At 40.3% G+C, this 27,808-nt stretch overlaps 1 protein-coding gene across 1 annotated transcript; it reads left to right on the top strand.

Moving 5' to 3' along the window:
- The first annotated feature begins 1,158 nt into the window (after positions 1 to 1,158).
- On the top strand, positions 1,159 to 27,808 carry cunh21orf91 (chromosome unknown C21orf91 homolog). The gene is made up of 5 exons (XM_069671649.1): positions 1,159 to 1,219; positions 4,005 to 4,136; positions 19,864 to 20,361; positions 22,538 to 22,600; positions 24,794 to 27,808. The coding sequence occupies exons 2-5, from the start codon at positions 4,010 to 4,012 to the stop codon at positions 24,970 to 24,972; spliced, it is 867 nt and encodes a 288-aa protein (XP_069527750.1). The 5' UTR covers positions 1,159 to 1,219; positions 4,005 to 4,009; the 3' UTR covers positions 24,973 to 27,808.

The raw sequence follows: 27,808 nt of genomic DNA, 5'->3' as shown, positions 1-27,808 counted from the left end.
AACACATGCACATGGCACACACTGGAGAAATGAATAGACAAACTGAGTGTAATTCCCCTGAAACCAGTGCCTTCAAGAAATTCTTGGCCTTACAAGAAATACTTCTTGCTAAAAAGAATGGAGAACATGTGATACCTTATGATGCATTTCCTTTCAGTTTAATGTATGGCCTAATCAGACTGTTCTGCTCACTCTTTATTATAAAAGCTCATGTTGTTGTCTGACAAGGTTGCATATGCTGTACTGTACAAAGTTTTACAGTGAATTGAACAATACATTAGACCTATGTTTATAAGTATTGAAGAAATGCAGTTTGTTATATATAAAGAGAAGTTATTTAGAAACGCTGTGTCAAACCCCAGCCTCTTTAACAAGCTGTTACAGAATATAGAGGTCTACATTTCAAGGACTTAATCAGGTTGCTGCTGTATCTGAGAATTTAAGTTTTTTGTTTTGTTTTATGTTTTGAATCTCATGTATTTGGGAGTGGTGTTGAGGTGCCAAGATTATTCAGTACATTCCACCACTGGTTAAAGTAGGCTCAGTTGAAAAGATACATCTTGAAGGATGTGAGTTCAATCACACAATCACATAAAGCAAAGGATACAAATACTGCTTAAACGAATGGCTGTTGATTTCGATCTTCCGCGGGAATTTCCCACGTGTCACTTCATGTGAAATAAAAACAAAACAAAAAGCTTACGATGGCAGAGTGTTCCTAAAGAAAGTTCTGCTTCCTCAATCACTCAGTACATTAAACGCGCAGAAAATGATCAAAATACTCTATATTTATTGCTTTTGGGAGTTTAGTTGTAACCCAAACACCAAATCGTTATCTTATTATGGAAATGTTTTGATGACGTTAGAAATACTTACCTTAATTTAACCATAGGGGTGTATTCAAGGCTACTGCCGTCAGATGCGGCTCAAGTACTTAAATTACAGTAATTACACAAAGGAATTATGTGTATTCTTTTCAAGTCATTAACTTTTGTTGCTTTAATTTTTTACAAGGAGCGGAATAGTCGATTAATAAACTACTGATTATTGTTGGCACCCCTCACATAAACTAGTGGTACATTCCGCTGCGAGGGGAGCGAGGCTCCTGTAGCTTCTGTGGATTTGCCGTGACGCGCTGATGTTTGTGTGCTCACTGGGGCGAAGGAGAACCGAGGTGTTCACGCCAAAGGAATAGCTGTGAGAAGACACTAAGATAAAGGTGAGTTGAACAAAAGTGGTTTCCTGAAATACTAGTGAGACCCTCATTGTATTTGATATATCGCTGTTTAACAACGCCATATAACGGTCACGAATCATCCAGACCAGTTAACGTTACTCGGAGGATGCCAGTGTACTGCTAGCTTAACTTCTTGTTAGCCAGCATTTGTTTAACGGTAGGTGTATAGACACTCGGGTCACAGCAAGCCGACAAGAGCCGAACTAAAATTCAACAGGCATTATATAATTTAAAGTGTTATCAAGAAGAAAAACGCAATGGTGACTGTTAACTTGTCTAGGTAAATCCAACGGTGAAAAGTTCGACCGCACGCGCCGCCTTTATTGCTATTCCTGGCTATTCTTCTGAAACATTGTTGCCTTTCCACCAACAAAGTCTGGTTAACATTATGATGTCTTCACTTGATTTTTCTCGATTTGGTGCTATGTAATGATTAAAATAGTTTAACCTTAAGTACAGTCCAAGAACTCTTTTAAATGCAGGCTGTGCTTCCTCTGACTTGCAAGGTTTATGTGGTCAAAAAACAGCAGGGAGCCAGAGTGTGCTAATGACCTGTAGCATCCTTAGCATTACAATTTGGCCAATGTCTAAAGGGAAGATGTAAAATGTTGTTCTTAAAATATGATTTTGTCTGGTTGTCATTAGCTTTTTATTGAGGGGCAAAGCCTCGTGACTTCCTGGTGAATTTAATTGTCCATAAGTTCATTAGCGACATTGAATATCTTTGTAAATATGACTGGTGAAGAAGAAAACATGGCTTTTATCAATAAGCTTTACCAGATGCAAATGAAAGCATTGTAGATAAAAGTACAGCCTGACCGATATGTCGGTCACATGATATTGCCGGGCCAATATGGGCTTATCACCTATATATGGGCATTAAAGCTGTGATGCATGACATTGGATTTTTTGCAGATATGCCGATATTTTGCAACGCTTTTTGCCAATTGCTGATTTTGATACCGATATATTATGCACGTTTTTTCCTACCTAATTTCAAAGAACATCAAGTCTTCCCTGTAGGAGAATTGAAATCCTGCCTACTCTTATTGTAGTGGCCCACTGGCAGGTGTAGAAATAACATAGTGCTTTTTAAAATGTACACATTAACTGGGTAATATAAGAAAAGTACTTAAACTTAGGTTATGTACAAAATCCCATTTTTATTCAACATTTTCTTTCAAATAAAACCTTAATATTCATACTACTTAGACAGGCTTGGATGATGCTCTCCCTGAGACAATCCTGACAATAGCCACAACTAGGGCAAGTTATACCTACAGAACAAATGCATAAAATGAAATCAGCCTTGCTGTCCATTTCAGAAACTTTGAAAAACTGCCATACCGCAGACATCTTGGCCCTTCTTTACGTTTGACAGAAGAGGTGTGGTGCAGGCAGTGCGTGTGCACACTTGCACGGAAAATTGTGGAAAATATTGGCAGAAAAATGATATATCAGCCTATACCAATATCTAATTTTCAAGCCAAAATCTGTCGATACCGATAATGTGCCGATAATATCGTGGATCCCTATATTAAAGTTGTGTTGTTATGTCTGCACTAAAACCTGTTTCACAGCGCATGTAATGCAAAAAATAATGCTTGGATGTATTTAGAAATGCTATCATCACATCACTTGTCCAGCATTTGTCTTTGAGCAGACTGTGGCCCGCACTACTATTGGTTGACACTGTAAAATATTGTTTCATATTCTTTAATTAAGTTATTTGTGTAAGAAAGCATCTTCCTTACCTTGCATGGCCATATTGGTGCTCAGTTGGTCTAAATCCCCAAAATGGAACCATTTCCACTCAGCTAATAAAGTCATGATATCGGCGACAATTACTGCAGGCTAATTGGTAAATTTCTCTGCTCTAAAAACAGTATGAGAATCAGCCTCCCCAAAACCCATACTGGTCAGACTTATCGAACTGGTCGTACTTATTTTTTTATTTTTAGACCATAACTTGGACAAATGAATGACACAACTGCCACAGCATGGTTCCTTGTGATCTGATTTCCACACTGGCAGTGGTATTACTAAACGTGTTGTGGGGAAAGCTTCCCCAGAGCAGATGTTTTTCTTCTTCTTTGAACAGTTCTGCTTTCTGACATTCTGTGTTTTTACCACTTTGTGGACGTTATAATGCTGACCAAATGTGTTACCCACGGCTAGTCTTATATATATGTAACTCTAAATGTATGTAAATGACTTCTATTGCAAAATAATTATTCAAAATTTCACTAACCTTATTTTTTAAAGTCAATTCCTTATTTCTGTACATTCAAAGTAATCTTACTTTCCAACTGTACATGTGAGTACAGCCTTAACATATGCAAACATATGCTTTATTCTCATAGAGATAACTGATAAGATATGACAATGTTTCAATTGCTGTTTCTGTGCGGGGTTGACATCAGATTGCAATGAATACCATGGGTCCCAGTAGCCGGCACAGTGATTAGAGACCGTCCTGTCCTATCTTAAAATGTCATCAATAAACTGTACTTCTTAATCAGCATGTTTGGTAATTTATCGATAATACAACGGACTAAACACATTTTTAGAAGGACATGTCCTCTTTCACTGCATTCTGTACCAAAAATAGTAGAACCAAAAAATATTCCCCCCACTGACACTATCCAAAAATGCATTTTTAATGAGTTTATTTGAATGTGTGACCTAATTAGCAAAAAAGAGCTTGGTGGTTGTGCTTTGGTGCTTAGCCATGTGCTCTCTTTAACTGGTTGTTTTTCTCCCAGAGGCAGCATGGATGAAGAGGAGCAGTTTGTGAACATCGATCTGAATGATGACAATATCTGCAGCGTCTGCAAGCTAGAGACAGAAACGGGGACGTTATCATTCTGCCATGTCTGCTTTGAACTCAGCATTGAAGGTAAGAAACACACACGGGGGTGACTATTTGCTTGCTCAAGTAAAGAGCAAACAAAATGATGTTGAGGGAAAAATGCCCTCTTCACATACAGCTTTAGTTACATATTTGTGCTAGCTAATGGTTCAAATCAACCCGCGTGAAGCTCCATAAATGATGTTTTTGTAACCACAGTGTGACCTCTCTGTGCCTTTTAACTCCCGAACATGCACACACTCGCTTATGTCTGTCGAATGGGATTCAGAATAATAATTCACCTTCATCTCTAGCATTTTCAAGGGCCAGCTTCATATAGAGGCTGCCTAATGTACAAAGATAAGCCACCAAGCGTCTCCAGCATTTAGATCACACAATAAATGACTTTTGCAGAAACATGGGATTAACTTTTTGATCATCAGAGCTGTAATATAGCCTCAGAACCTTTCAGATTTGTTGACGTCTCATATGATTGCCCTCCACACTCACTCCTTTTATCCTCTCCAGGAACATTGTATGAGATATATGTGCAGGGTAATGGGCCTGTTGGACCAAAGCCCTCTCTAAAGCAGGCCACTGTGATTCTCCCGTTTGATGTGCCACTCCAACTCAAGAGCATGTGTTTGAAGTTTTTTCATCTCTTAATTAACGAGTGGCCTATCTAAAGAAGAATGGGAAATCAGAAGGGGATTAGATATGCCTCTCATTCAACCCTCGTCTCACAGATCCCACAAAGGCTTTTCAATGCAATGTAGAAGTGTGTGTGTCTTTATGTGTGCACAGTGTGATTGTGTACGACTTGTATAACAGCATCATATAGCTGACTAAGAGCTCCCAGAGTGGTATATCATTCTGTTGACAGCGGGAGGAAATGCATATGCATGAAAGATTTATAGGTCTATTCTGCTTTGGTATAAGAGAACTGAGTGCGGGGGTATTGATTAATCACCCTGTTCTTTGTGCGCAGTAAAAGTGTCTTCAGTCTCAGACGTGCATACACAGGATAGTCCTTAACTCAAAGTTGTGTTTTAAGTGCGTGCAAGCTCATTAATCTTCATTCAGCAGAAAAATAATCTAAATATGGTAGAAGGATGCAGTCGAGGTTTGCTGGCATGTATATACATTAATGTCAGACACCTAATATAACTCATAATAAAAGACTTTATGGTTCTTTGAAACAGACAGCTTTAATATGTGTTCAGAAGAAAAAGCAACCTGTGGCTTCATGGTATTTCACTCTAGTTGGCTATGTATGTCTACCTTTTGTTCACTGAAAAATTGAGCAGTAAAACCAAGGCTTACAAGACCAACAACATTGTGTACGGGCTCATAACATAATGCACAAAACTTTGTTGATTTCACCTCCATTAAAATTACTGTCCATCTGTATTCGGTGAGTCGCATTCTCACTGCATCTAGCTAGTAGACAGCGGTTTAAAGCAGGCTTACTACAGCAGTGTTAACCCAAAACACACAGCTTTATGTGGTTGAACTGCAATAACTTGCTTGTCAAAAAAACTAGGCTACATCATGATGCGGAAATGTAAAAAGTAGACAAGCTTTAAAATGCTTGTTTTTCAACGGAGGGGGGATTGGTTATTTCTGATGCAATCTCAAGACATCAGGAAAATCTCAACCCTAATAGGCTTTCATGACACAGCGACACAGCGGTAAATGCTTGAATGACTCAAATTCGTTTGATTCACATCGCCTGGCACAAATACATGTTGATTTTTGTCTTTGCATTGACTTGTTGTCAAGCAACATGAAACATTAGCTTCGCTTTTGGTCTGAACACACCTTCAGAGAGAGAGAGAGGTCTGTTCAATAGGTAGCATGTCGCACTATTTAGTTTCACTTGTTTGAAAGCTGAATACACTCTTCAGGGTCACCTTCATAATTTGCCTTTGTTGCTCACGAGCATCCTATTTGGACATATGAGTGACTATGTGTTTTAGAGGTGATAATAATACTTTTAAAGAATAAGGTTATCTATCTGTCGACATCCCACAAAGGCAGGATTTGCTTATTTGGCTCATTTAGGGCGTCCTTGATGGCTGCATTTATTGTTTCAGTCAGGATGAAGCAGCTTTGTTTTTGCTTGTGTCACACGAGACCTCTCAAACTGCATCAGTACCATTGTGAATTTCTGGGGGTTCAGGTTGTGATGGAGCCTGTGTGTGGCAATGAAGCGGCTGTTATGTAACTGTTGGGTCTGGGGGGAGAAGAGGAGGGTTTGCAGACATGCACGTGTTTTCGATGCAGCTGAGCGAATCATTGGTGGGAGGGGAGCTTGCCAGACTGAATGTGGTCACTTTAGGCACGGCTGATTGCAAACTGAGGTCGAGCCGCGTGCCCGCTGACTGCTCATGTAGACTTAAAAGCGACAATAATCATTCATCTCATGCCACGCTTCATTAAAGCAGAAGAGAAATCCAATCAGCACACATGCAGACTGAGTGTACAGAAAATATGACAGGGAGGGAACACACACACAAACCCACCCCTTCAGATTCTTTGTGTCCTAAACCATATCATGCTTTCTCAAGGGTGAATTGTTGCTCCTGAATATTCATTGCCGTCTTGCTCTATGCTGCTGGTTTTGAATATTTATAAGAAGCAATTGATGCAGAATTGCTTCTTGGTTTTTTAAAACCAGGAGCGTATATTGCACCAGACAAATCACAATTGTGTCACAGTCACAGATGAAGGCCCTCTGTATTTACTACATTATACGTGAACTGAGTATGAACATAATTAAGAAGTATATTTATTAGTGTAGTTTAGAACAATGTCATCTCCCAAAAGAGTATCTACAGCGTCTATTTTTGCACTGACTGGTTAACAAGGTCTCTGCTAGAGCCGAACACCTGTCAGAGTTTTAACCTGCTTTAAATACTGATGCGACTCATATTTGTTGACTCGTTGTTGTGAGACATTCCAGTCTTCTGATATTTAGAAAAAGGTTGAAATCAAGGCAGTAATAGCCAAAATATCTTCTTAAAGCCACCTAAATGCGCACTTCTGTCCATCTCCACACCGCTAGTTTGTGATGTAGACTTTCTGTCATGAATCTTAAGTCTCAAGTAGGGCTGGGGAATAAAATGATGGAGGATCACGAAAAGACGTATGTGGACAATGATTATAAGCATTGGACATTTTTACTTGATACAAATACATCAAACTGACTTTCAGGATGGTGAAATAGTGACAAAAGTCAGCCTGCAGTGTTTTGCTGTCAGTAAAGAAAGAGGATGCCTTCTGTAAAGGAGAAAATAAATGAGTTGAATCGAGGGACAAGAAAGTGAACTTCTTTTACCCTCCAAAGATGAGGAAATTGTTGACAAAAACTGGTAATATGTTGTCAATTACAAGGACGTCAGTGGCAGCCAGACAAGAAGCCTCCTGATTGAACTGTCTGTGTCTGCTGAATAGACACTGATTTTTCACTTGAAACTACTTCTGTAACTACTATTTGGGGTTGTAATGGTTAAAAAAAAATCATCTAATTAATTACAGGCTTTGTAATTCATTAATCGCAATGAATGTATATATCAATGATTTCTGTGAGACGCACATGTAGATTACCCTCTTTCTAAATGGTTATTTCTTACTTTCACACTTTTGTCTCTTCTTCACCTTATTAAGATTTAATTCACAATCTACTGTAATCTGGAACTTTGCTTCCCTTCAGTCCCCCCAAAGCACCTGCACCTCTGTGCTCTGCATGGCTGCTGCCCCCGCCCCCCTCTTTCTGCTTTGTTGACTGTCTTCATCAGCATTCTGTTAATTTACAAAAGTTACAAAAATTCAGTTCTCACAGCACGTGAGCCGCGTGTGCACGAGGGATGTTATTAATGACGTAGCGATCTAAACGATAGATCGATCGTTACGAAAGGACATCTGCACCTTTTATAAGCTTTATAAACAGCGCCAATCAATTCATTTACAATAGGGACATATGAAGTTACACAATAGGATTGTTTACATTACGTAACAGAACTGCATATGATTGTGTGTGGACCGAGAGTGGGACAGGTCAGACTTTTCAATTCTTCAGTAAACGTTAGATGACAAGTGAATTTCCCTTTGGGGATCAATAAAGTTATTGTTATTGGTATTATTGTTCTAAATATTGATAGTGATCAATTTAATTCAAATTATAGTGATAATCTGTTTGCCACATCACCCAGCCCCAGTCTCAAGACGAACCCTGACATCACTGTCTGTGTGTTTTTACAAACTTTACCTCCTCCAGAGTCACAAATGACTCCATGAAGCTGTTTTCACAGATTGAGTAGTACGTCTCATAACTATTTCATTTAACTTCATGTGTAAAACCAGTGGAGTGTCTCTTCTAATGTTGGAAATAACATTTTATGGAACAGCACATTGCTGTTGGTGGTGTGGTGCTCTGCTCTCAACGGCTGCTGCAGTGTAGCTTTGTCACAGCAGAGAGCATGCCCATTATGAGTTAACTGCTTTTACTTAAGTATTCATTTCCACCCACCACCTCCCCAAGCTCTGCTCGGAGGTTTGCATGTAAAGGGTTGTTCAGACTTGTCTGATTCAACGTCAGCTGCTGACACACACAGAGCTGTACATCAACTAAAGCATAAGATCGACTAATAATCAAAACTATTTGTCATCTTCAGACTCCAGTCGTTTAAAGAAAGGCGTTTATGTTGACAGGGTTTTGAGTTGTTTCTCATCAAGGCTGCAGCCCACAGAACCACCAGGTGCAGAAGTGAATGTGAAAGCTGTCTGTAGAAAAATCGTTGAAAACAGTTTGAGCAGGATGATTGTTCAGGAAGCGCAGCCTTTGTTGTTGCTCCAAGTGGTTGTTTCCTGAGGAAACTGCTTTGGCCTGTATGTGCTGGTTCCATCAGAAAGTACCCAGTAGAAGTTGTGTCTATTTTTATATTGCTCAACCTCTGTCTAACTGAGAATTTCTTATTTTCAAACCTTTCTTCTCTTTGTTCGTACTGCACCATCTGAGCTGTGTACCACACATGGTTACACAGCCTTGAGCGTCAACACAGTAAAGCACAAAACAAGAGAGAGCTACACACAACAAAACACCAAGAGCTCAGCAAGTCCCCACTTATTGTTCATCTTCAGTGGGAGTGAGGAAGCGGTTTCAAGCTAAAGGGATCTGTGTGTTTCTAACAAACTTTCATTTTCTTTATGACTGTGTAACCTCACACCAAACCCAGCCTCGCAATGTCTGTGATACCAAAGATTTTACTGGTTCAGCAAAGTACAAAAGAGCCACACCTCCCATCCCTGGTTCTACCTGGTATTCACATGCGTCCTTTTTAAATGAATTTCTTCATTAAGAAGTAGATTGATATAACAAATAATTATCGATTATTCTAAAGTTTTTTTTATTGGTGACATGGAGTGTCATTTTTTGGAGTAAAACATATTTTGGCGTCAGTGTGAGGCACGGAAATTTATAGAAACATTTAACAGACGAATACAACAACAAAAACATCCAAGTTTTGATATTTGGAATATATTATGCTTTTGTTGGGCAAGAAGTAAACAGGAAGTTCTTAATGCTGCTGTCATCCTTAAGTGCTCCAGGATGCTTTTGCATCAAGCTTTCCTGCACAGCATTTGCTGCGGGGATGTGCAACTCACAGAGCTTACAGAGCATCACATTGTTTGGCCTCTGTCTAAATACTTCCACGCTTATAAGCAGCTTATTCTCTGGGGGAACCTATGCTTTGATAACGCACTTTAGCTCGATTAGTTGTCCCAGCCCTATGTCACATCTTTCAGCTGCATTCAGGAGCTGTGTAGGCCTCTTCCCTCTTCTCTGACAGGATCGGGATGAGCCGGCAAGTGGTATCTCACACATCGTCATGGTTACCCTGGTTTTGGGGACCAGACAGTACTTAAATGTGGCCTTGGAGACATTTCTTGCTCCGCACTACTGACAGAATGTGGCCAGTTGCTGCCCAAAACACCCTTAAATGTGGGCTGACTGCTCTGATCTCAATACTTCCTCCTTGGGATCATTAACCCCTGTACTTAGAGCTGTCCTTTTGTGCTTGGATCAACCAGGATGCATGTAATAATCAGGTGTAAGGGAGTGGGGGGTCAGATCCCGCAGTAGTTTTTAATGAAAGGCTGAAAAAACTCTACTGCACAACATTTGTGTTAAATCTTTTTTTTTATAATCAGATATGTCATTCAAACAAGAGCTGGTAGTTGGTTTGCAGTCACCTATATTTATGCTATTGTGTCAATAAAACAACAATAAATTTGTGAAAATATACAGCAAGGGATAGCTGTTTGCGGCTTAAACGGATAGTTCGGTTTATTTGAAGTGGGGTTGTATGAGATACCCATCAATGGTAAGTGTTCTACATACAATGGATGCCGGTCAGCACGGCCCCGGTGTTCAGATACCGGCCGGAGTGCCGGCGTCGAAGCCTGGCTTTATGTGCAGATAGGATCAATCCCACACGTAATTTATCCACTTATAAGGACGTCTCAAAAAAAATCAATAGTGGTATCGATTGTACGCTATATTTGAATAATTCACCGCGTTTTACTTTTCAGTAAGAACACCTCTTTATTTGGCACTATTTTGTGTGGACTGCAACACATACGTGTTCCTACACCTGCAGCGTACCGTTTCGGATCATCTGTTTGTGTCAGCGGTTTGTAGAAGAGACAACTAACAAAAAGAAAATACAATATTATGGAAACAACAAAGTGCCATTCACGGTGGGGACTAGAGGACATTGTTTTCCTTCATGATAAGTATCTCATACAACCCCACTACAAACAAACCGAACTATCCCTTTAAATCAAACCAAGCAGGGCTTTCCTTTAAGAACAGGCCTAGTAAGATGTGACAAGTTGTGCATTAAAAACCTGCGAGATCTGACACTACTGTGACAGTATTGTAACCTTTAACCTCTCACACAGACACAGACACAGTTTCCTTTAATGGTCTTCTTTTACACCTTGCCTGACCAGACGTCTGCTGAGCTGCCAGGTTCAGCTAACAACCAGCACCACTCTTTATCTGCTTACATAATCCGGGCCGAGTTTGTGCTGATGCCTGTGACCAGCTGGAGTTAGGATTGTAAAAACAGAAAATTCCTACAGCCAGAGGAATGATTCAGTCCGAGCTGATTCTGGTTGCTGCTCCACAGGGTCTATTGTAGCATGCTCCTATAAACAGCTCGTTCATTGTGGCTGAACTCTTCACCCTGGGGTGCAGATAGGCCTAATTATGTAGCTGCCTGTGGTAGCTGTATTTTTGAACACAGTAGGGGTCCAGAAATTTGCTGAACCTACTGTATGGTCCGCTGTCTCTGAGCCCTTTTATTTAGTAACTTTATGCTTTATATGTAATGGGTTTTCATTTATGTTAACCTATAATTGTGTGAAGAAAGTTAAGTCTTTATTAGCCAATCAGATATGAATACACTGTCTCAAGTGAGTTTATTTTTTTACTCACCACGACTCTGAAATGATTGGCCTTTTCACCACAGGCTTTCTCATAGTCTAAACCACTAAACAGTTCACCAAAGTCATCAAGTATTTTCTATAAAGACAGAATCTGTTTGGAAGGATGTAGCCTACACTGAGGATTGTAATGTCAGACAGCAGCTAAAGTAAAGGCGCACAGCAACGTATCTCTGTTACAGTATCACTTTACCAACGTTTAATGGTATCTATGCTTTAACCAGGGACGAAGAGGTAGGAGGATAGAGCCGGGACGAATAATTTATCTGTAATACTAGTAATGAAACGTATAATACCACCACATTGTGTTCTTCTTCATACTAATTGACCTGCATTGGTTAGTCATGAATCACCATCCCTTCTTTGGGTGAAGTTTATTCCCTACTAATAATATAACAGTACATCTTAACCCTAATGAATTACAGAACCTGACCAATGTGGTATTTTTGAGACAAATACAGATTACAGGTATGAAACACGTGTGATGTTCAGTTTGGGTTTGCGTGGTTTGTTGCAGCTGTCTGTTATGTTGTTGAAGGTCTGGGGTAGTGAAGAGGTGGTTTGAGTTCATTTTTGTTCACGTGAGCTCTATGTTGGTGTCCAAGTTGGCCTGTGCAGCTGCTGACAACACATTCCTCCACGCTGTGCCATGCAGCTCTGTTTGACACCTTACTGCTGATGACCTCCGTCCCACTTGTCCCAGTACCAGCTCCTCTGAACTAGGTCATGGATCCAGTGTCCTTAGTCAGGAGGACACGCATGCTTCTATTCAGAGCAAAATCACAAGTCTACAGCATGTTTGTCCAGAAAGACTGAATGTATAACAGAACAGTGGCTGTTTTTTTTGTGTTAGTATTAAAACTTGTTCACCATGACGTCTGCAGAGTTAAAGTCTCAATTATCTGTGAGCAAAACTGCGGCTGCTGAATAGAGAGGAGGACTAGATCAAACAGTAATTCTCTACAGCCTGAGGATTATTATGATGTTGTGTTTGGAGAGTTCCCTTGGCTACTTTATTACAGAGAATTATCCATCCAAAAGGCATCATCCTGTCTTTGAGCTCAGGTGCTGCTCCACTAGTTTCTAATGATTACTCTACCCAAATTGTGAGATTCTCTCTGGACTAAAGCTGGTGATTTTTTGGTTATACATGCTCTGGAAAAGGTTTTAATTCACTTAAAATATAACGCTACTCTAAATTTGTGTTAGAGCTGCAACTGTTAGCCTTTTTATCTATAGCCTTTGCCATTTTACATTGGACCAAGCAACGCCGGTGTAATGCAGCCCCAGTGTGTGTTCTTACACAGCGGCAGACGCCGTTTCGCTTCTGTTACTACCTCCGATGCCGGCTCAGAGGCAGAAGAATGACGCCGCTCCAGCATTCCGCCTCCGTGCATTTTACAGAGTAGACGAAGCGTAACAGAGACATAATAATGCCGCTTTGAACTGGCAGTGTATAAGGGGCTAGTAAATAAAATCCAACAAACAATTATACCATTGTTTACTGTTTTGGCAATTTTTTAAGCAAATGGCAGCACATTTGCTGCCTCCAGCTTCTGAAATGTCAGGATGTCCTACTTTTAATTTATTACAGTTTATACTGTAGATCATTTATGGCCAGTCTTTTGGGTTTTGGATTGTATTTTGGACATAGAAGGCTCTGGGAAATTATGATGAACGTTTTTATTCTTCGGGGCCTGCAATAGCCATGGGTGAAGGCATTATGTGTCCATCTGTCCACCGTCCTATTATTGTGAATGCAACATCTGAAGAACATCTGAAGGCAATATCTTGAAATTTGGGGGGAAAAACCCTGTCTAAAAGCTGTCAAGGCTGAACTGATTAGATTTTGGTGGTAAAAGGTCGAAGGTCAAGGTAGATGTGACCCCGTATACATTTTTATGTTTTATCCCTTCAAGAGAAAACACCATCGGCAATCAATTAGCGGACAGTCTCAACCACATCTACCCCTAGTTTACCTGTGTTTTTCTGCAGTCATTCTCTGATATCATGCATTAACACGGTGATCTCAGGAACCTCAGGAAAACTATGACTAACACCTGGTGTTTATATTTTACATTTCTCCATCAGACCAGAAGTGTCTTTGTCTTTGTGGCTGTTTTCACTGAATGACAGACTAACCTTGACTCCTTCCTCACAAAAGAGCAGGAAAAAACAAGCCTCTTGGTCATCAGTGTTGTTGTGCTCAGTGTCTCTCGCTGTCACAGCTGAACAATGTTAATTCACCTCCAGTGAATAGCCTGTGTGTGCGTGTGTATGTGTGTGCGCTTATGTGTGCAGCCATGAAAGACAGTAGTGCTAAGCTGCTTAGCTGGAGTGAGGTCTTTGGCTGGTGGTGCACTGGCCTGGTTGTGCGCCAATGATGTTTCTGCTCAGCAAAGTGGTAGTCAGTGTGTTTTTGTGGTAGTCCAAAGACCGAGACTGATCGGATTATTACATGCCTGTTTGATAGACAGAAAGCTTCTGCAGCGACTAGTGAAGGAATTCATTGGCTATTCAGTCGGCAACAGTCTTACACATATTCTGCATACCTTTATGTATACACTCATGCCTCCAAAAACCTAATCCATGTAAAGTCTTTATAGACACTCAGGTCACTCTGCAGAAGCTAAGAATAGATCGCTGTGCACACAGTTGTGTAATGGGCTAAAACCTTCCTATGTACAGAGGCATATAAGATCCATTAATGCTGACTGTCCCACATTAGACTGAAAGGACTATTTGCTCAGATCCTGCAGGCAGAAGGCAAGCTCTCAAAAGACATGCAAGGAAACTACGGGGGATTGAAATATTACGGGGAAGTAGTTCTGTCAACATACTGTCGTAAATGATGGTTTAACACTTGACGGAGTGACACGTCAATCAGCATACTACGTACAATCTTTACACAACTTAAGCGAGTGTGCTCAACTGATACATGTGCTGCTTGTAGCCACTGTTGTTGCCTTAAATGGGCTATATGTAAGACTTAACATATATTCATCAATCAAAATCATTTTTTATTGCCAATGTGATTGCCAAAACTGATAAATTGAGGCCTTCCCCAACTTCCTCCATTCGCCCTAACAACCTGTGGGCTGATTTTTATGTAAAGCACTGAGGGAGTTATTTTCCGAGAAACGAGAGGATGTGACGTATCTGTGCTTTCGCGAGTACCTCTGCTGAGAGCTCATTCTACGCCAGTACAGTCAACAGTGTGCAACACGAGACAGTGCAAGCTGTGAAATAGAGATAATGCCAACAAACGACCGGCATCGACGTCGGGGGAAACCAGTCATCATCGGCAGGGCATGCAACTCATGGAGACCTTCGATTGCTTTTGGGGATCAAAACACACCCACCACCTTTTTGTTGTCATAGAAACAAAACCCGCGTGCAGCGTTTTTTCTCTCGCAGCACAATTGCTTGATCCCAGCTCCCTCCAGCCGCCCTGCCCTGTCTGGCTAATGCTCCCTGATGCTTGTGATGATTTGCTGGTTTGCCGGCGTAATTTGCCATTTGGTTACGAAGTACAATGCCGGAGTCATACAGTGTATTTATGTTGGAGCTAGTTGGCTAACCTTAGCATGCTCGCTAACGTTATGACAACCAAAATACTATCCGAGTGTGTATGTCAGTGTTGTCAGTCTAGCTTGACAAATAACTTTGCCAGCTAACATGATATTGACTTAGGTATTGTGACAAACAGTGTTGATTTTGGACAACATGACACCGATCAATGAGCATGTCTCGTCAGTGAGTAGCAAACAGAGCCGGTGAGCTCTGAGATTGAGCATGCTCAGTTTCGTGTGTCTCCGGCAAAAACCTTGGATGCTTGTTCATGCTTGCGAGTGTCCGCACGAGCGCGTACGAGAATGTTGACTGCAGTTCCTTCAACGGCCGACAGTGTCGCTAGGAATGAGGATTTTCTGAAAGTTGCATATAGCACCTTTTAAAGACCTGCTGAAGTAAAATGCTGTTCTGTTGCGTTTTCTTACCAATCAAAATTAACAGAAGTTCCTTTCATAAAGTCCACCTTAATGGGAAATGGTAGAATATCATCACAATATTTTTTATATAATTTGACAATGCTGCCAGTTTGAGAAGTACACTGATAAGGAATAAGGCCTGAAGAAACCAGATGGTTCATAGTTATCAAAACTAGTAAAAAAACCCAAAAAACTATAAATAGTGCTGCTTACTGTTTTTAGGTTAGTGTTCCTTCAGTATTTAAGTTTTTTTTTTTTTACCAGGAGCCAAATTATCCCCAGAAGTCTGGGGGGCAATCAAAACTTACAGGAGTGGTATTTCAAATTGCTAAAATACTTATTAAGCAGTAAGAAATCACTATCTCTGTGATGCTTTACAATGGACAGGAAATCAGGAGGGGCTGCATGCCGTGTAGATGCTAATGGTGTCAGCTCAGTTTATTTTGTTTAGCAACAAGGTTTTTATCTTGTGATTTAATCTGCACCTCTCCAAAACAAAAAGTCCAGGCACTTCAAACTTAAAAAGTAAATAGTTAAAAAAAGGGACTTCAGGGGCCGCGAGCAAAGCTGCCAGTAACTTTTGTTTAGCTTGTTTCTCTAATATCTAAAAATCAGAGTAATAAATTCATCAAGTTAAGTTACAAACTTAGAAATAACTAAGATCTAAAAAGTGACAGTGATGGGACTTGCACAGTAAGAAGGTGGTCAGCTCAAACAGTTTTAATTTCTAGCCTGCAAGCAGAAACCTGCAGATTGACTGGCCTTTTTCTAAATTATTTCCAATGTCTGATTAATCAATAAATTAGACTATACCTAAAGTTTGTCATCAAACTCCTGTAGCAATATTGTTTTATTGCCCAGCCCACATGGAAGTAACGTTTTTCAGTTGGCACTCACATTTACGAGACTTTGTTTTTTTAACTGTATTTGTAATTTGGCTTAAATGCAGTCAAAAATTAATTGCTGTCTGTTTTCTGTAAATTACTGAACAGGCTGAATCTGTATCATTAGGATGGGACTGCAGCAAAGAAACTCATTTCAGCCACAGGTTGTCTGTTGCTGACCTTATTGGAAGTGGCAGTTACAGCCCCGGTCTTAAAGGAAACCGAAACCACATACTTGTGTGAAAAGGCTCTGCCGACCAAACTAAACATTAGGCCTCTGCATTTGTATGTACATATTGCACTGTGGTCATGTGGTGGTAGAAAGGACCTGTTGCCTTTGTTCATCTGTCTGCTGAGAAAGGCCTGCTATGTGAGCGTACCCAAGTGAGCTCTTAAATCTATACAGACAAACAGTGACTAATCTCCTCACCTCCGGCTCTGACACGTACGTCTGTCTGCTGAGAAATGTCGGCCGTGAGAGGAAGGCCAACACACTAACAAACGCCTGTGCACGCTCTCACTTCGTCTGCCATCTCCTGCACATACACACACAGTTTAACTCTCTTTCACCCTCAGCTTCACTTTGTTTATCAAGCTGTGGCCCATTTTACACAGAGGTTATTTTAATATGGTCCACTTGCTGATGGTTAATTTCCTCTGTGACGCTTAAATTGCTACAGTGTGACCTGTTTTGACTGTATCCAGGAAACATGGATTTTCCCTCCTCATAGAGGTACTTCCGAGGAGCTTAGTCTTAATTATAGAACATGGCTGGGCCATATAAAAATATTTGTATCAATACTGATATTAATCACAATATATCTTTGAAAAAGAAACATGATTGTTTATTAGTTAAACTTTAGGTTATAGTTGATTAGCTTTTGCCTAAGTTGTCAATCCTTTGAGGACTGTATTACTGTTTGTTTCTAGGTGCTCAGTTTTTGTGGTTAGGGTTTTTATTCCCAATGTTTTCATGTTAAAGCCCCCCTTCAGTGAAACTCAAGTGTTTAACCTTGTAAACATCTCCATGTGGTGTTCTTCATGTGCTACAAGACATATCAGGGACAACAACAGCATCATCTCCATGGCTGGGCCTGTCTGCTTTTAAACTGCAGTGTACCAAGGACAGGCTGAACAACATGTGTTCAGATTGGCAGGGTTGAGACGTCACAAACCTAAGGAGCCAATCCCGTTAATGGACGGGATGACGCTATGCATATCATTATGTGTAACCTATGGCAAGCACTTCAGCGATGCGCGGGCCAGCTGTAACCGTCATTGTAATGTTTGGCTACACTCTACTGACTACTAACATTAACATTACTACTAATTATTACTAAATTTCAAGCTAACTAGGTTTCAACAAGTTGCCACTAAATTTTACCAAAGGAGAAACGTAGTACATAGTGGGTGGGGACTATGTAGATTCAGGAATTTTGAATGAGGAGAAGGGAGGATTTTTACAAGGTAATTAAATGTATTTTGCAGAAAAAACACATCAGACACAATTTATTATTTCAAGCAGAGCATTTTATGTCTTAAAACATGACAGGAGCTGCTCTTTAAATACTCTCCAATGCTCTTCAACTGAACACAGGACATGAGGATGGGCTGCTAGCCAAGCTGCTCTAACATTTAGCTCAGCTTGTCTCTCGGAGCTTGTCTTGTTTTTGGGTTGGTATTCCTTCATTATTTTTTTATGGAAGCCACATTTTCTGCAAAGGTTTCCTCCCCTTTAAACAAACTGACTTAGTCATTAAAACCTGTAATGACACTAAATAAATGATTTTCACATTAAATATCAGTGTCTCTACATGGTCTCCGTTCGTCACAGGGTGTGCATTGAGGGGGCTGCTTAACTATCTGCCGCTAACGTCCATATAATTGGCATCTTGTTATTGATCAACAAATTCCTCATCTTTGGAGGGTTACAGAGTTCACTCTTATCCTCTCTCTTGTTCTCGCTTCCCTTTCACAGACAACATTCACTTTCTTCCCCGGCAGCTCAAACAACACTTTGCAGTTGGAAGTGGGCGTGCACTCTGGCATTTCATATGCATGCAAAACACTTCAGACTAGCTGGCTGTCGTTACTATTTCTGCTGTGTGATAGGCTGTTTGATCTTCCCATAGCCAGTAAAAATGCCCAAAGTTTATCAAAGTTGTCTTCGTTAATTTTATTGCCATCTACCATTGATATCGTTTTATAGCCTCGCCCTACTTCCACTTTCTTTTAGATGAGAAGGGTGAGATTGTTTGGTTTCTGGGATCAAGGTCCATCCTCTGTTTAAACTGGCTCACATATAGATCCACTATGTTTTCAGGCTGTATAATTTATTAGACAGAGTAGAACTTGTCTTTGCATCTTCCTTGTTGTTTCATGGATACATGTGTATAAAAACTAATATTAATGAAGTTGTGCGTCATGCGGACAGAGAACTCTGTGCACCTTGTACATTTTCCAAAATATGCTTTATGTGTATGCATTGAGACAGCGTTAATCTATTATCCCAGCGCTATCTCACCGCTCTACTGGCTAATCCACTGCTCACTAAGCAGCTTTCCCTGTGGGATCGCGGCAGGTCAATCTGCCAGTTTGAGCTTTGCTTTCATACTCATTTACTTTTAGTTGCTGTGGCAAGTTCAATAGGTCAGTAATGTATTTCTGTCTTACTGTTAAGATAGCTGCTTTATTTCTTATCAACGTTTCTGTGCTTTTATGCGGTTAGAAACCCTGCATCCCTTGGGTTCACCTATAATAATATTAACCTTTTTTTAAAGAGCACATTTTAAAATCCATCTTACAAAGTGCGTCAAACAGCGAGTAAACAAACAGTGATAAATTAATCAGGTTTTAAAGAAAATGGATCCAACAGTGTAAAGGCCAAAAAGTTGGAAATAAACAACAAAAGACAATTAAAGAAAATTAAAACACAACTAAAATGAGGATATGCTCCCAGAGGAAAGTATCCTTTAATAGAGGACTTAGGAGAGATCATTGTGCCAACCTGGTTTCCTGATAATAGTGCTCATTTGATGTGGCTACAACCTTTAATTGTTTTTGACTATTTGACTTGATTCTTTTTGTCTGTGTAAATGCAAGTGTCTCTTCTGCCTCCATTTTCCCGGTGAATAAATAAAGGTTGATCAAATAATAAGTATAATGATACTAACCTTTAACGGCAAAAGAAAAACATTTCAAAGGAAATAAAAGACAGTTAAAAGCTATTAAAAGCTAGTAGAATAAGAAAAAGCTCACTGATAGAGGTATGTTTTTAAAAAGAAACTTAAAAGAGATCACTGATTTAGCTGACAGAGTTCATAACTGTGACAGTTTTGTTTGTGTGTATTTAACCTGTCGACTCATTGCTTTATGTCTTTGTGACTGCAGGCATCTCCTCTGCCACCTTGTTGCACTCAAAGTCCCTGCGCGGCCACAGAGACTGCTTTGAGAAATGCCACCTCATTGCCAACCAGAAGCTGTCACGTTCCAAGGTCTCCAGAAGTGCCTATGAGGGCATGAAGCTGGCCCTGAGCCAGAAACTGAACCGCATCATCCAGTACGCCCAGAACAAAGACAATGTCTCCTCCAACGGCCCCGGCAGACGGGGGGCCAAGCTGCTGTGTCTCAGCCAGCAGAGTGACTGCAAGCTGCTGCCCCAGTCGGACGCTCAGGTGCCCCGGTACGCGCCCCGCTGGGACACGTGCAAAGCAACAGGGCTGCCCGATTACACCATGGGGATGTTGGAGTGCCACACGGCGGAGGAGCTGGGGCTGCTGCAGGAGTCACAGTCGGACGTTTGGTCCAGTGACGGCAGGAAAGGTCTCCACAGCCGGAAACCATCGTCAGGAGGACAGATGCAGCACCAGGGACACAGCAGAGATGAATGTGAGCACATACAAATTCTTGTTTACATTTTTAGTAACTTCATCTTTGTCTCTCTCAAGGTTTATTATTTCTTCTTTTGAAGGAAGATCCAGCTAGACAGCAGGACAACTTTCTGTTCACTTCTCTGTCTTGTTCGTGATCTCTGTGATCTCTCTGAGAATTCACAGCCCTGCGTGCATTTCTCTGCTGAAAGGCAGCAGACAGAACAGTAACACAGAAACAGGAGACGCATTCTTTCCCTGTCTGTCCTTTATCTTCCTTGTTGATGTCTTCAGAGAAAGTTAATTTTCCTATAACCCTGAGATACAGAATGTTCTTGGCTTTCTTCTGTTTACTAAAGCTGCTTATGACCACAGACTTCTGTAAGAGTCGTTGCTTAAGATTCTATGTTTTTAAATGGAAGCTGACAGGCATTTCACAGGTACAAGATTAGCACCTATTTTGTGTGCATATCTTCCCTTAAGCTTGCCATCAACACTCGGTGCTCTTGATATTTTGAACCTAATGGAGAGGAAACTAATTACCTTTTGCATACGTAGGTGTTGCATTGATATGTAAATGCTTCACTTTTTCCATGGGTTTGTTAAAGGCAGGTTTTTAGTCTCTGCTGCGGTAATGGCACTTTGCTGTGCCTCTAAACAGCTCCAAGCTATCCTTCAAATTCCTTTTGATATTGCTCATACTCTGCATACAGCTATAATGTACAAACTAAAGGATGTAGTCGTCATTAGACAGAAATAGATTTGCAGCACCAAGATAACCCAGTTTGCTTTGTAAATGTGTCACGTCAATTGTTGCTGAAGCAGCTTGTGTCTCTTAAGCATGAAATTGACTTGTGAATGTATAGAAATGTATTGATTAGCTGTATTATTTAAACAGTACATTGTAATGAGTTTGTTTATTTGTTGTTGAGTTTTGCTTTTTTTTTTTTAGATAATTTATTTTTGGCCATTTGCCTTTATTTGACAAAAAAGTGGATAGAGTCGGAAGAAAGATTTGGGATGACGTGCAGCCAAGGGCAGAGGGTCAGAGTTGAGCCCGGGCTGCTGCATCAAGGGCTGTGCCTCTTTATATGGGGCACAAATTTTAACTGCTGCTAGGTACTTTTAAATAGATATTCTCATATTTTCACGGGTTTCACATTTTTGTGTCTTTATTGTTCACAGTGAAAAAGTGAAAACTGCAAAATCTGTGTATTTCCAGAATTAGATTCTTCGTCTCGCCTCTGAAATGGGCCGTTCAGAACAGCTGCAGGTTTCTACGTAGAACCTTGCTTTCACTGAAACCGACCAATCGTCATTCACCGTCATTCACCTCAGGCTGCCTTCTTGCGCGAGCTTCTAGTCAAGTCGTTGTGAAGATTTCATCTTACCATTCTGATACCTCCTGGTGATTCTGGCTCGTACATATAAAGCCAAATAACCGAACCTAGAGCAGCCATGTTTTCTACAACTTTGGAGGGACAGTGCAGTGCGGCCGCTCCCCCACGTGGGATCGCACACATGGGGGAGGGGCTACGCGGTCACTCCAAATACTGTCAGCCAATCATGGCTAAGGTCTGACCTTTGAGTGGCCAAACAGCTTGTTGGTTTCAGGAGGAAGGAGAGACTCTGAAAAATAATTAAATTAAAATATGTTTTTTAAAAAGGAAACGAAACTCTACCAACGTGATTCAAAAACACATTAGAATAACAGAAAATTGATTGCATAGCTAAAATACAGTAAATCCATTTTAAAATTCATCTTTAAAATCTGCAGAACTCCTGCATTCAGGACCTGAATGCAAATATTTTTCAATTTAGCTATGATTAAATTAAACAATTAGCAACATTTTCTGTGCATTGTTGTCAGACAAAGGAACGAGATTTGATCCCTGCACACATTTACTACTATTACTACTTAACTGACTTGATCAGTGATGACGGGCAGTTAGACGCATTAAACGGTTGTCATAGTCAAGTAAAGCAAAAAAGCATCTGTTACCACATCTAATTAATCTTCTGTGTGTATGCTTAGAAGAACAAAAACAACTCTAAGCTGTATTTTAAGTGTGTCTGCTGAAGAGCAGATGTTTCTGAAACGTTTCCTGTGGACATGAAAACCATGACGGAGCCGTGACTGAGCCAGATGCTGTGTTTGCTCGGAGATAATAATCAAAACTGTTTTTTTCTTGTAGTGACGGAAATGAGTGTGGACGAACTCCATCAGCTGAACGCACAGCTACTGATGCAGATACAAAGTAAGTGGCTTTCACTTTATCTGTAATAAGTTTTGCACTACAGCAGCAGAAAACGACCTTTGATATAATCTTTGAATAATCAAGATTTTAAACTGAACCCTGCTTCCCATATGCTGTCTGTAATATGAGCCTATATACGATTCTGTGTGCAGCATGTCTGCTTGAAAGTTTAAGCTTTCAGAATACAGACTGAAAACATAAGATCTGATTAATCATGGCTGATATTAACTAGAGGGCTTCTCTTCTTCAACACATCATCTCCTCTCATGTGACCAGCTGTGTTGAATCAAGCTCTGTGTAGCGTTTGTTCTTGCATACCCTGCCTGTTTACTTCATTCTTCATCACTTAGACTCATTGTTTGCTCCATACAGTGACACGTCTCATCTCAAAGGTTATTTTGAGTAAGGTCAAGTACCCAGTAAACCCTGAGGTGACTGGTGCAGTAGGGTCATTAAAGATAATCAAAGTGAGAGATTTGGCACACACTCTTTTTTACTGACACCCCAATAAGCATTAAACATTTATCCTCAGTGAGGGAACAGATGAACCAAATTGTCCCTCTGGTCAGTGTCAGGAGGAAAATTACACAAGCCACTGTGAGATCTCTTGTGAGTGAAGTCTAGTAGCTTACAGCTGTCACTTACACATATTTTCATCACTTTAGTCAGGACAGACGGAGAGATTATTATTCATTCTAAATCATTTAAGAGGACCACATAGGGCCAGATTTTTATGAACCACAGCAGTGATTCACAAACTGTGGTTTGTGTAACACTGCTGGTACAAAAGCCCTGCTTAAAAAGCCTCAGAACTACACTCTAAGAGCCCAAGTCCTAAACTTAAGATAAAAATGTGATGTTATTTAATGTGAAAAAATTGTGTTTATAACTTTAAGATTTTAGAAAATAAATGTGCCTATGGTTAGCCTCACAGGATGGAGGTGACGTAATGCCCAACATAGAATTAACTACTAACATTAAAGTTGGCCAAACACAATGGTTTCCGCCAGTGTTTTATAAGCCCAGTGCAATTCAGAATCAGATCCCGTCTATTAACGGGATTGGCTCCTTAGGTTTGTGACGTCTCAAACCTGACAATCTGAACACGTGTTGTTCAGCCTGTCCTTGGTACACTGCAGTTTAAAAGCAGACAGGCCCAGCCATGGAGATGATGCTGATGTTGTCCCTGATATGTCTTGTAGCACATGAAGAACACCACATGGAGATGTTTACAAGGTTAAACACCTGATTTTCACTGGAGGGGGTCCTAAAGAGGTTTTTTAAACGGCTGCTACATGTGGGCAGCTCAGATGGAAACATAAGTATAATGGTTAAAGAGGTTCTCCAGTCACTGTTGGTTAAAACATGAATGCACTACAGAATAACACCTGCTCTGAGATCAGTTTTCTTTACCCTCATTGTGCATAGAGTGATGCTCAACAGTTCGCACCTTCAAGTACCATAAGCTCAGTGGTCCCCTTGATGCAAGGCCCTATTTACTGGGCTAACACTTCAATAGATACTTGCAAGCGGGCCTGATAACTCTTACAGAGGAACCCTGTTAAATTTTTGTCACTCCCAGAAAATAGTTACATTGACCTTAATTAAAACAACAGCCTGAACCTTTAAGCGGGTATATAAACTGTTTGTTTAACTCTTAAGTGAGTGATTAAATGGATTTTTGAAATGGCTACAAGGTCCAAAAAGAAGTCTGGAGGCCAGTGACATCACTGGTCCTGATAACGCGTCTTATGCAGGCTGCGCTCATGCCTGACAATCCAATACTAAGTCAGAAACAGGCTCATTCATCTCACTTCAATGCTATAATCATTAATACTTTTAACTTTATTAAAGGCAAGGTTGCTCTTACATTGTCACGTTTTTGGTATCTGCTTATTTGGTTTGAAAAATGTTGGTACCTCTGATCTACAGCACTGTTTGTCCATGGATGTGTTTAAATGAGTTTTCTTTAGTTACACAACACTGACATCCCTGACTTAAGATTTTTTTAATCTATCTGCAGTGTTGTTTTTGCCCTCTGCTCCGTCATTTATCTATATTATTGACTGTCTTAATCTTGTTTGTCTGTCCTGATTGTTTGCCTGTGTAAAAGTTGACCTTGTGTCTATCTGAAAACAGCTGATTCTCATTTTCTGCCTCTCTCTCTCTCTCTCTCTCTCTCTCTCTCCACAGAGGTCTTCGAGGAGCTGACTGTGGCCGTGCAGGAAAAAGACTCGTTGGCGTCAGAGCTGCACGTGCGTCACATCGCCATCGAGCAGCTCTTTAAGAACTGTGCCAAACTGCCGTGGCTGCACATCAGCCGGGCCGGAGTGAAGGCCAGCAGCAACAACAACGGCGGCCCTGTGGAGTGATGTGATGGCGGGAAGCTGACGGACACTTTAACAAACTGTCTGACGGAGCCTTTATGTACACTGAGTGACTTTAACTACATGTTGAGTTGTTAGGTCCGCATTAGAGCAGCATTAAGGGCTGGGTGGACATGGCCTCGATTCTGGTGGTTGCAGTGATGATGCAAGGATTAATGGTGGTTTGCATTTTAAAACAAACTCCTGGTCGGGCGTGTGACCTGAATTACACCCAGCTCGTGTACCCAGGATGCATCTTAATAACCGGTGGAATATGGCCCTTACATGATGAGGACATGTTCTTGTTGGACTAAAGATTTACCTTTATATGGACTGAAAACAACGTGTCTGCAAACTTTTACATAGTGCTTTTAATTTTTCTTTGGTTTTAGTTTGCTGTCAACATTTCAGTTTTAATTTTTTGAGTCCCCCCCCCCCCATCTCATTATGTCAGAAGCTGATATTCAAATGATGGTTTTAGCACCACATGTTTCTGATGATGATTTACAGTTTTTATACCATGGCTTTGGTGAATACTTGATGCATTTCACAGGTACAACAACAGTGAGCATCTCACTTGCATTTACAACTAAAAATGTAAAATATGAAGGTGCACATGTGCACATTTGGAAAGTAGTGTAAAGCCCTGGATTAGCTGCCCAATGCCTATCATTTTCCTACCGCCAGGCACTGTCAAGAGTCGTCTTTGACTGCTTCTCTAATGTTAAGCATTAACAAGGTCTAAGCTTTTTCCACCAGCTGCACACCTGCGTTTTCCACTTGCCTTCAGACAGTCCTTTTTAAACAAGATGGACTGTGATAACGTTTTCCATTTTGCAGATAAATTGAACAGTAGTGCGCTTCATCTGCTGGGGCAAATAATTAATAACAAAGCTTATTTTTATGTATGATTAATATATGATTACAGAACTGTGTCACAAAAACTGTTGTATTTAAAGCTGGGTAGGTAACCCAACAGATTAAGCTAGATTTTGAAAATATTCAATCTGTGTCCCTCAAACACGTGATCGTACAAACCCTCACTCCCGGTGCAGGACGAGTCCACACAAGTGTTGAGGAGAAGAACGCAGCACATTGTTGACATTGTTAACCGCATCAAACTCCTGTCTGTGCCATTCTTGTGTGACTAGCTCACTAGTTGTAGCTTGTCATAGACTTAGCTTATGTGCAATGAGCGCGCAGGTAGACAGGTAGCGTAAGCCATTGAATCATTTCATGAGGTCCAAATTATCACAGGCCTTCAACAGCCACAGAAACTCTTCTTTTTTAAAAGCATTAATTAGTTGTTTGCGGTCGGGGCGTAAAGGGAATTTTTAACAAATGTAAAACAAAAGCTTCTAAAATAAATTGCACAGGCAGATGCAAGACAATACTCACAAGTACTCTAAAGCATCTTCGCCACAGAAGCAAATCAGAGTGCAAAATGTAACACGCTAATCAAGCTGTGCAGGTTTTAGTTTATGGGGGTGATGAATATTTTGGAAGTGTCCATGAACTAAACTTTGTAACAGCTGGTTTGCAAACAATAAATCGAAATATTAACTTATAAATATCAGCTAACAGACCATTTTAAAGATAATAAACCTGCTTTAAGGTGTTTGAATTACTGTAGCTATCACTGCTGTTTATTATAAAGCTTTTAAGCACAAGTCGTACATACGATTATACATTAAAAGAGTGCTCTCAGAAGTAGAGAGGTTAATTTATTGTAAGAGAAATCCAGCTGCCAAACCAAAGTCTGTAATTGTTTTGTTTTACGTGTGAACTGCAAGCATTTGTTTCCATTAAGAGAGGAAGATGCAATACCAAACTGATTTAAAACATATGTGGCTTAGTGTTTTTTTGGTTCTAAAAGTGTTGATGTGGAAGTTATTAATTCTCAAGTGTTTTCTGATTTGTTTAATGTTTTCTTTGTTCTTTCATGTGCAGTGTTAACTTCAGTCTCCCTCTCTGCAGTATTGATGTGTGAGAGCTGAGTTAAGTCACAGCAATACAAACAGGATAGATTAAGTGAACTGTGCCTCTGGAGGTCCCTGATTTTTGAACAAAAGGACACAAAGAAGGACGTAGGGGAGATTATTAACGGTCGGTGTTGCAGAAAGCTGCAGCTTATTATTCAGGAACCCTATGCAAGAAGAGACGAATAAATCAGAAGCCTTATTGAGTAGAAAATATCTCAAAGAATATTGGATATCTGAGTTTTCCTCAGAGGAATCAGAGCTAGTAGAGTATTATAAGCTGGGTAAGGACAAGGTTATGATCATAAAGATGTTTAGAAATCTCAGCTTTGTCGGTGTATCTCTTTTGCGCTCTCTTTGTAAGAGATTAAATGTATTTGACCCCTTGTAGGGTTTAAAGGTTTTAGCTCCATTTGAAACTTGGTTTTTATCTGTGTTCAGTGTGCTTGAATGTTTGAGAGTATTCAGATTCTGGTCCTGAAAGCAAATTTTCACTCATTTGACCTTCACCTGTGTGTTTTTTATGTGTGTTTTTATTCTGAATGTTGTGTTTTTGTATTCTGTGGAAACATGCCTCGGCTTGTGCCTCAGGCTGCCTGGCTTTGGTTTTTCTTTTGGCGGTTTCATTATCATTTACCGGAGATGAAAGCATACCTGTTACACCTCCACCTCCTTCCTTTTAGACTTGACTCTTTGTTCTTTCGTTTTTCTAATGCTGAAAAGGCTGCATTTTGTGTTGTGTGATACATTTCTATTTATTCTGTGTGTTCATGGACCTTAAACAGACTGTGTGATTTGTGCTTAAGTGACAGTTTGTATCATTTTGTAAAATATTTCAATAAAATAAAAATATTTTTATTACA

The sequence above is a fragment of the Semicossyphus pulcher genome, unplaced genomic scaffold, assembly GCF_022749685.1.
Source record: "Semicossyphus pulcher isolate SPU_LCO1_2020_fin unplaced genomic scaffold, fSemPul1.0.p SCAF_10, whole genome shotgun sequence".
NCBI classification, from domain to species: domain Eukaryota; kingdom Metazoa; phylum Chordata; class Actinopteri; order Labriformes; family Labridae; genus Semicossyphus; species Semicossyphus pulcher.
Note: the sequence above shows the minus strand (reverse complement) of the source record. Positions and strands in the feature narration are given on the sequence as shown.

Excerpts from the sequence above, each read along its gene's own strand:
- cunh21orf91 (XM_069671649.1), top strand. The coding sequence starts at position 4,010 with ATGGATGAAGAGGAGCAGTTTGTGAACATCGATCTGAATGATGACAAT. Across the intron at positions 4,137-19,863 it reads CTTTGAACTCAGCATTGAAG|GCATCTCCTCTGCCACCTTG; the intron begins GTAAGAAACACA and ends TTGTGACTGCAG. Across the intron at positions 20,362-22,537 it reads GGGACACAGCAGAGATGAAT|TGACGGAAATGAGTGTGGAC; the intron begins GTGAGCACATAC and ends TTTTTCTTGTAG.